We start from the raw sequence: 10,000 nt of genomic DNA on the forward strand, positions 1-10,000 counted from the left end.
CGATTGCGTGGTAGTCCAGCAACATAACTGTTAGGCCATCTGCTTGTCCTAGACCTGATATCTTACCTAACTATTGGGTCGTTGGAAAAGTCATGAGGCATTTTTGCATAGAAAAATGTAGGAAAAAAATACATCATGGCTTTCCTGACAACCCAGTACGCTCATATTGGTAAATAAATGACTACACACATTTATGTAACTATTTTAAATCTTTGGGTGACAAACTGAAATGTTTTCACCTTTTGGGTTTTTTTGGCTAGATAAAGGATTCAAGCTGGGTAGTTCCAGAGTTGTTTACAATGATTTTTCTATTTTAGTTACTTGTATTTGTTAGTTTACTTCAGGGACTGAATTTCTTAAGAAAGATATTGATGGGCCAGCAGATGGCGTAGTAGTTAACGTCACTGGATTCCCAGATGGTCAACCCTGGTTCAAGTCCTGGACCTGGTAGCTTGAAAGTCATATCAGGCACATGTGTATGTGTGCGTGTGTGTCCAAGATCCTAGGAGGAGAATGGAGAAGAAGCAATTGTGGTGTGGCCATCACCCCCTGGGGGGTGATATCTCACTTTCCCTCTCACTGTCTCTATCTCTCTCCAGTGAGTGTACTCGCTTAAGACAAAAAACTCTAAAAAAGTACTTAGAATAGAAGTTAGTGAAAGAAATGTTTATTCCACGAGTAGAAATTTAGAATATAGATTTTCATGGGAAGGAAAAAAGGGTTCAAAATTTAAAATGTTTATTTCACTTGCGCAGTACAGAAGAAATTTGGGGATTTTACACACCCATTCCATGTATTACAGTGTTAACTGAAAGAGGTTAGAGGTATGCCCCTTCTTAAAAAAAGAGATGTTAAAAATTCACGTTAAAACAATTTTCTACTAGTTTTAACAGATTTTTAAATTTCTAACCACTGGAAATTTCATTTTCAGAATCAAGTCTATCGAGAGATTAAGTTTACCGTCCAGTCATTGCCGTGGATCAGTATTCCCACTGTTTTATTGTTCCTGCTGGAGTTGAGAGGTTACAGCAAATTATATGATGACGTAGGAGAGTTTCCAAATGGTGAGTTAATAATGTGGGCATCAGGAGAAGATGCTCTAGGCATACATCAGTTTTATTTTATTTTATTTATTATTTTTATTTTTAAGTTTGTTATCGGGCACATGTGCTCACTAGAGAGAGACAAAGAGAGAGAAAGAGGGAACCAGCAGTTAGCGTAATGGCTATGTCGCTGGACTCCCACGTAGTCGACCGCAGTTCACGTCCTGGACCCGGTGGCTTGAAACTCACGCCGGGCGCGTGTGCATGCGTGCCTAAGATCCTGAGAGGAGAATGGAGGAGAAGGGATTGCGGTGTGTCCATCCCCCCTGGGGGGGTGATTTCTCACTTTCTGTCTCTATGTCTCTCTCTGTCTGGCGAGTGCATGCGCCCTATAGCGAAAAACCTCTCCAAAAAGAAAATAGAGAAAGCAAGCTATCAGGTCCGGGACTCAAACTGTGGTCGCCATGTAGAAGTCTAGCACCTGCCATGCCTCCTGCTGGCCCCCAAACGTTAGTTTTTTTAAAGAACTAAATCTGTTTCTCCTTTTCTTTTTTTCAAATAATTACAAATTGTTCAGTTTTTTTGTTTGTTTTTTTTTTTGTTTGTTTGTTTTTGAGAGATTTTCACTGTAGGGCGCGTGCGCTCGCCAGACAGACAGAGAGAGACATAGAGACAGAAAGTGAGAAATCACCCCCCCAGGGGGGATGGACACACCGCAATCCCTTCTCCTCCATTCTCCTCTCGGGATCTTGGGCACGCACGCACACGCGCCCGGCGTGAGTTTTAAGCCACTGGGTCCGGGACGCGAACCGCGGTCGACTACGTGGGAGTCCAGTGATATAGCCATTACGCTAACTGCTGGTTCCCCAGTTTTTTCATATTGTACTTTCTTGCATTCATGTGCTACCACTTAATATGCATTCCTTTAGTTTTGTTAATGAAAGTCTGCTGTAGATGATTGTATTGGGGGAACATGAGTGAGATGGCTCCTGGGTTAAAATGATCTTTAGTTATTTATTGTTGCTGAAAATTCCAAAATACGGATTCCTTTTAGAAATTTTGTAATAGGGTGTGTGTGCTTGCTGGAGAGAGAGAGGGAGAAAATGAGAAATTACCCCCCAGGGGTGGATGGCCACACCGCAGTCCCTTCTCCATTGTCTTCTTGAGATTCTGGGAACACACGCACATGTACTCAGCATGTTTTTCAAGCCACAGGGTTGGAAACTCAAATCATGCAGGCAGCCATGTGGGATCCAGCTGCCTTAACCACCATCCTACCTAGCTGGCTCAGAAAATACAGATTTATTTATTTTAATTTGATTTATTATTTTTTAAAAATTTGTTATAAGGCATGTGTGCTCACCAAAGAGAGACAGAGGGAGAGAGAAAGCAAGCTGCCAAATCTGGGACTTGAACTGCAGACTGCCATGTGGGAGTCCAGCACCTCAACCACCATGCCACCTGCTGGTCCCGAAAATATAGATTTAAAAAATCTATTTCCTGCTGCCTGGACACTATAAATCCTTTAGTATATATTCTTCCATATTAAAAAAAGTGAATTTTATATTATAAAAATAAGTCCTACTATGCATACTGGTTGGACCCTGACTTTTTTTCTCTTAGCAGTATATGTATGGCCATATTTTTATGTCTATCAATACTGACATTACATTGTGTATTAGTTTTAGTATTTCATTGTATGGATATACATTTAAACAACCTGATTCTTAGACCTTAGGATTGCTGCTTTTTTCCCTATTACAAATAGCCTTGGTCTGACTAAATTTGAGAAAATTTTGAAACTGTTTCATTAAGACACATCTCTAATATATAGAAGGTAAAGAATAATCATTTACATTTATTGAGCGCCAATGTGTGTTGGCCAAGAGCTGGGAGCTTTCACCAGGATCAATCCATTTTTTTCTACAATTCTATGAGGTAGCTACTGTTACCATGTCCTATTTAAAGGTGAGTATATTATGGGAAAAAGAGTTTTGGTAACTTGCGGAGGTCACTCAGTCAGGAGTTGGACTCGAACCCAGGCTTACTGGGACCCGCACCCCTGCTCTCTGAGTAGGGGGTTAGTTACTTAGAGGTGGAACAGACACCATGCAGTGGGGTGACGAGTTGGCTGGAAGGATTCGGAGTAGAAACAGAGGGAGGCACTCCTGGTTCTGGGAGCACAGTGAGCAAAGGCACAGAGGTAGGGCTCTGAGGACATTGACAGGGCACTGAGTAGACCATCCTGGCTACAGCAGAAGTACGGGAATGATGAGACTGCAGACTAGAAGGGATTGTGGAGGCTAGTAGGTGCTGTGCTGGTTAAGGCACTAGACTCCCACATGGCTGGCCATGATTCGAATCCCAGACCTGGTGGCTTTCCCTCCCTCTCTGTGTGTGTGTCTCTGGTGAATGTGAAAAAAATAAAATTAAAAGAAAGAAGGGATTGGGTTATAGAGTAAAATACCACTCATTTAAAGGCATTTAGTGGACAAAAAGTTTCAAGGAGGGAGATAGCATGTAAAGATCTGTATTAGGAAGATTAATAGGAAGGAAAGTGATGAAATACTATTATTCTCAGAAACTTAATATAGATGCCTCAGGAGTGCCCTTTCTGTCTCATAAATATCTTTATGGTTCAATTAAAAAATACTTTAGGTGGGCATTTCAAGCTCTCATGAGGGAAAATGAGGAAACGAGGAAATGGCCGGATTCAGGGAGTCAAGGGAGAATAATTTATAATCTATTGAATAAATTATAATCTATTGAACAGTTTATAGTCCTGAGTCTAGAACCCCACTTTGCACTTAGATAACCTTGTGAAAAGTTGCTCTAATTCTGGGAGCCAAATCTTCTTTTTTTTTTTTTGGAGAGATTTTCACGGTAGGGCGCGTGCGCTCGCCAGACAGACAGAGAGAGACATAGAGACAGAAAGCGAGAAATCACCCCCCAGGGGGGATGGTCACGCCGCAATCCCTTCTCCTCCATTCTCCTCTCGGGATCTTGGGCACGCACGCACACGCGCCCGGCGTGAGTTTTAAGCCACCGGGTCCAGGACACGAACCGCGGTCGACTACGTGGGAGTCCAGCGACATAGCCATTACGCTAACTGCTGGTTCCCCCAGATCTTCTCTTTGAGAGAGATTTTTGCTGTAGGATATGTGCACTTGCCAGACAGACAGCAAGAAGTCACCCCCCCAAGGGTGATGGCCATGCTGCAGTCCCTACCCCTCCATTCTCCTCTTGCATGCATGCACATGCACCTGCTATGAGTTTTAAGCCACCGGGTCTTTGACTATCTGGGAATCCAGTGTTGTAACCAGTATGCCATCTGCTGGTCCCAGTGGGAGCTAAACCTTTTTTATTTTTTAAAGAATTATTTTATTTAACTTTATTTACTTATTTATTTATTTTAATTTGACAAGAGAGGGAGAGAGTGAGAGAGGAAAATGAGAAAAAAAGCCTCCAGGTCTGGGACTTTGAACCATGGTCAGCCATGTGGGACTCCAGTGCCTTTAACCACCATGCCACCTGCCAGCCCCAGGGAGCCAAATCTTAATGCTGCCGTTTCCTGTTGTGTCTTCTAGGGTGGTTTCACCTCGTCCTTAGCGTAATATCCTTCCTCTTTTTCACCGATATGCTCATCTACTGGATTCACAGAGGCCTTCACCACAGACTCGTGTATAAGGTAGAGTCATTTATTGGGGAGAGAAAAAGGCTTAACCTTCAGAAGTGCATGGTGATAGACTCTGCTCTCTGTCTCTAAGAATTCCCCCTAATTATACTAATTGGCTAAGTCAGGCCAGGTCCCAGGTATCTTTTGTTCATGGTATTTATGGGTCTGGAGGGGGTGTCTTAAAATGGTACTGTTTACTCTTGAGATAAAGATGGAAGGCATTTTATAAAGTGATTTTGCTAATTTCAAGGGGCTTTTCTTTTTTAGTTGAAAAGCTAGGTCAAATGTTGTCACGGGTGGAGTTTATGGGGCTAACGGTGTCCTTTTCTTCTGTAGCGCATACATAAGCCTCATCACATTTGGAAGATTCCGACTCCATTTGCAAGTCACGCTTTTCATCCTGTGGATGGCTTTCTTCAAGGCCTCCCTTACCACATATACCCTTTTATCTTCCCATTGCACAAGGTGGTTTATTTGGGTTTGTATGTCTTGGTTAATATCTGGACCATTTCCATTCATGACGGTGATTTTCGTGTCCCCCAAATCTTAAAGCCATTTATTAACGGCTCAGCTCATCACACAGACCACCACCTGTTCTTTGACTATAACTACGGACAGTATTTCACGCTGTGGGATAGAATTGGAGGCTCGTTCAAAAGTCCTTCTGCCTTTGAGGGGAAAGGGCCACTTAACTATGTGAAGAAGATGACAGAAGAACGCAGCAGCCTTGCACAAAATGGTCATAAAAACGAAAAGCTATTGAACGGCGAGTTTACAAAGACTAAGTAGACTATTGCCCAGTTATTAAATATTTTTAATAAGGAGAAATCATCTAAGTGTAGCCAAGATACATAGCAAGTAAATAGTATCATTTGAATCAGCATCGTGGCTACTGCTGAGGAGTGATTATAATGGTAGGTCAAAGGAAGATACTGTGAGCACCAAGATTTTAATCTCTTGCTTTGCCAGACGTTGGTCCAGGGACCACTTGAGTCTTTCTGGCCAGCAGATCTGGAGTATGTATAGCCTGAGCAATGATTTTAAATAAGACAGAGAATAAATTATTATGGAGACTAGGCTATATCCTTTTATCTTAATCTGCCCACGTTTATTAAGAAAAATTCATTGTGGTTAATAATACCTAGACTGGGACCAGCAGATGACATAATGGTTATGTCACTGGACTCCCATGTAGTCAACCATGGTTTGAGTCCCAGACCCAGTGGCTTAAAACCCACATTGGGTGTGTGTGCACGTGTGCCCCAAATTCCGAGAAGAGAGTGGAGGAGAACGGATTGTGGCATGGCCGTCCCTCCTGGGGGTGACTTCTTACTTTCCGTCTCTGTCTTTCCGGCAAGCACACCTGTACTATAGCAAAAAAAAAAAAAAAAAAAACTCTCTTTAAAAAAAACACACACTAGTAATACCAAGACTAAGCCCCACAACCAAGAAATACTAACACAAAGGCGGCTCCTCGTGCCAGGAATAGTTAACTCTCAGTGTTGATATGATAATGACTACTTGTAGGTTATTCAAGTGGAAATATCAGTGTGGGGAAAAAAATTCTGATATTAGTGGTCATGTAAATGACCTAAATAATAGCAGGTATAATAAGATTATCACCCTCCTACACAGGAGGCTCATTGCCTGAGGGCATTGTCAAATGTTACGTTTTACTGATAAGTAAATTAGAGTACAAAAAAATAGAATAAGTAAATTAGAGTTCAAAAACTATGTCAATACTATCATGATTTAACCTAGATCTGGGATTATTTCATGCAAGATTTTGATGGTCTTTAGTAAGGATACAAAGATATAAATCTGAATATATTTAGAAAAAGGAAATTTGATGTTACTAATTTTTTAAATTAAATCAATGCACTGCACTTTTATTAACTTGAAAAGTTACAAACCTGTAATTTTTTGTCAAAGGAAGTAATTGCCCGCTATTTAGTCCTGTCACTGACGACTCGTTTTAAAATCTCATTCTCCCTCTTCTCCCTTCGCACTGCTCACTTCCTCTGCAAAGATGTAATAGATACTTCAAAAAAAGACGTGTATTGTAACATAAATATATTGGAAAAACACGGTTTGTACAGGCATTCTATAAGCTATTTATGTGAAATCAATAAAAGTTGATCATGATTATTATTAAACTGTATCAGTTAAATATTGGAATAGCCTAAGTATTTTTTATATAAATATTGTGTCAGTTTAAAACCTCAGAAACGATGTGGGTCATTAAATTACTTAGAACATCCTGAGACGCTCACGGACAAGGGAAGGCAGAGGGGCTGTCACGTTGTCTTTATATTTCACATCTTTATTAGATTTGGGTATTTCAAGAGACTAGTCATAAAATTTGATGCTTGGGATTTAGAAGAAAATGTTTTTTTTTTCTCTTTAAGTTATTATTACAAGGCATTCTTTTTTAAATTTGAATTATTAATTTTAATTATTATTTTTATTTATTATTTTTCTTTAATTTGACCAGAGGGACACAGAGAAAGAGGGAACATGAGACAGCAAGGCACCAGGTCAGAAACTCGAACCAAGGTTGGCCATGTGGGAGTTCCAGCGCCTCAACCACCATGCCACCTGCCAACCCCAAAGAGTGTTCTTTTTAAGTTTGCTATAGGGCATATGTGCTTACCCAAGAGAGACAGAGAAAGAGAAGGAAAGAAGCAAAGTGAGAAAGCAAACTGGGACTCAAACTATGGTCATCCATGTGGGAGTCCAGCGCCTTAATGACCATCCCACCTGCTGGCCCCACAAGGTGTTCTTAAATGTGAAAATGAACAGTTAGTGTTTTGTAATGGGTCAATGCAGCTGAGTGTTTTTCACTCTTCCCACCTACCCCCAGTACACCACTTTAAGATAAAGAAGGAAATTAAGAAGTAACTTTTAATTTTCTTAATAATAATGAAACTAATATTCACTGAGCTTGTCCACTGTACTAGGTATTACTACATGTCCTTAACATGAGGAAATGAAGACCCCCGGAGGTCCTGTGGTTTTCCAGGATTGATTTCTCTCTCATGCAAAGTCCAGTGTGGATGTTTCTGGGCCTTGCTTCGGTGGCTTTCCCTAGAGTCATTCTGCAACCCAAGCTCCTGCTGCCTTGGACTCTGCCTCTCTTTCAGTCTGTAGTTACCCCTTTGTTGAAGGAGCACATGGGGAAAGAAGGAAAACTGCACATGGGAAATTTTTATGGCTCAGGCCTGAAGAGTGGCTCAGATCTCTTCTGTCCATGTTCTTTGACCAAAACTGATAAGGCCTACCTAACTGAACAAGAGTCTAGGAAATTGTTCAGCTGTGTGCCTATAAGGAAAGAGAACCTTACAGATTTTTGGGGAGGGAATCAATTTCTTCAACAGCTAAACCAGCATGGCTTATCCATGTATTAGGACACATCAGAAAGGGAGGACTAAAGAAAAGATGTTGAAGTAGTGAATGAGCTCAAAAATATTTCAAGTTATCCATGTGCTGTTTGTCTTATTATCTTTAATTTCATAATTCCATTGTGAGCATTAAAGGATCTTCTAGATTCTTCTTCCAGAGTGACTAATAGAGAAGAAAGGACCGAAGTTATAGGGAGAAGAAGGCTTCCTCAAAGGTGCTAGTCTGTCCTCCTCATTCTCTATTTCTGGTCTTATGATAACTGCATGCAGTATTATGTAAAGTAGGCCTAGCTTTTTAATGCACTACCACCACATTCTACTATTCTCTGTTAAGGAATTTGGGGAGTATTTGTGGAAATGAGGACTAAATTCCGTCCTACAGGAATATTAAGTGGTAGATGTTTTTCCTCAACTTGGAAATCTTTTATAGTTACAGGACAGAAAGGGAACATCTGAATTATGGTTTCTCTTTTATGGCAGGAGTTGGGAAGTGGCTGGAGATGGTTCAAGAACCCATCTCTCGACACCCTTGTCCCGAGTCATCTTCATCTTCCCTGTCCTTTAATACTGATAGCTGTGAATTTCTTACTTCTCATCCACCTGTGCCATATTTCTTTTTCCTCCCATCTTCTAGAAGATAGGAGCAGATTGGGGGAAAAACTATGAGCTCACTTTTTGATACAGGGAGTTTATAATACAGGTGGAGATGATATACTTTAAGTAGAGGTGATGTCTGGGAGGAAGATGGAAACTAGGGGGACAACTCAGGACAAAAAGATTTGAGATTAGCCTAATAGGAGAAAAATTTTAAATTGTCATGAAGAACACAAAAAAGGATACCCAAAGAAACTAACCAACTTGAGGGGTGCTATGGTCTCAACGTGTCCCCTGAAATTTGTATGTTGAAACTTAATTGCTGGTGTGATAGTAAGAATTAGGGCTTTTAGGAGGTCATTAGGTCATGAATGCAGAGCCCTCACTAGAGGCTTAATGACTTTATGAAAGAGGTGTCATCCTTTTTGATCTTCCTTCTCTTTCACTCTGCAAGGACACAGTGTTTATCCCTCCTAAGGACACAGCACCAAGTTGGTATCTTGGAAGCAGAGATCAGACCCTCACTGGTACCTTATTCTTAACTTTCCAGACTCCAGAACTGTAAGAAAAACTACATTATTTATAAATTATCCAGTATAAGGTATTTTGTTACAGCAGCACAAATGGTCTAAGACTCCAACTTCCTTTCTTAATCTTCCTAACTTCTTCAGACTGTACTTTGAAGTTGAGTGACTAACCTGTTTCATTTTGCTTTGTTAAGGTTTTTGCCATAGGGCACATGTACCCTCTGGAGAGAGAGAGAGACAGAGAGAGAGGGTAAGCAAGAAATCATCCCCCAGGGAGGATGGCCAGGCTGCAGTCCCTTCTCCATTCTCCTCTAGGGATTTTAGGTACTCACACACACATGCCCAGCATGATTTTCAACCCACCAGGTCCAGGACTCAAACCATGGTTGGCCATGTGGGAGTTCAGCGCTTCAACCACCGTACCATCTGCTGGCCCTGTGACTAACCATTTGATATGCTATTTTGTGATAAAGTAAATTTGAATCATGAATTATTAGGATATAGTAATTCTCTTATCAAATATTTGAGAAAATGTGATTAATAAAATAAATGTTATGTTAAATGTGTAGGAGAATTGATGGATTTAATTTATTAATTGAAGTAATGAGAATATAATTTCTCTTATTTTTAAATGTACTATATTTACAACTTAGTAAGATCTTCAAGTGGAACCTAGAGATTTAAGAAAAAATATGTTTTAGGTGTACGTTAATACTGCAAATATTGATTAAAGCAAGTATTTTTCTAAGTCTATCAAGG

At 40.5% G+C, this 10,000-nt stretch overlaps 1 protein-coding gene across 1 annotated transcript in view; it reads left to right on the plus strand.

Annotated features, from left to right (window-relative positions):
* SC5D (sterol-C5-desaturase) overlaps window positions 1-5,678 on the plus strand; it is a 21,528-nt gene extending 15,850 nt beyond the window's left edge. The window contains exons 4-5 of the mRNA XM_006148799.3: window positions 4,631-4,731; window positions 5,056-5,678. Of these exons, the coding sequence (XP_006148861.1) occupies window positions 4,631-4,731; window positions 5,056-5,508 (554 nt within the window). The 3' untranslated portion in view covers window positions 5,509-5,678. The remainder of the gene's footprint in view (window positions 1-4,630; window positions 4,732-5,055) is intronic.
* The last annotated feature ends 4,322 nt before the right edge of the window (window positions 5,679-10,000 follow it).

This window comes from Tupaia chinensis, unplaced genomic scaffold (genome assembly GCF_000334495.1).
Source record: "Tupaia chinensis unplaced genomic scaffold, TupChi_1.0 Scaffold000247_1, whole genome shotgun sequence".
NCBI lineage: Eukaryota > Metazoa > Chordata > Mammalia > Scandentia > Tupaiidae > Tupaia > Tupaia belangeri.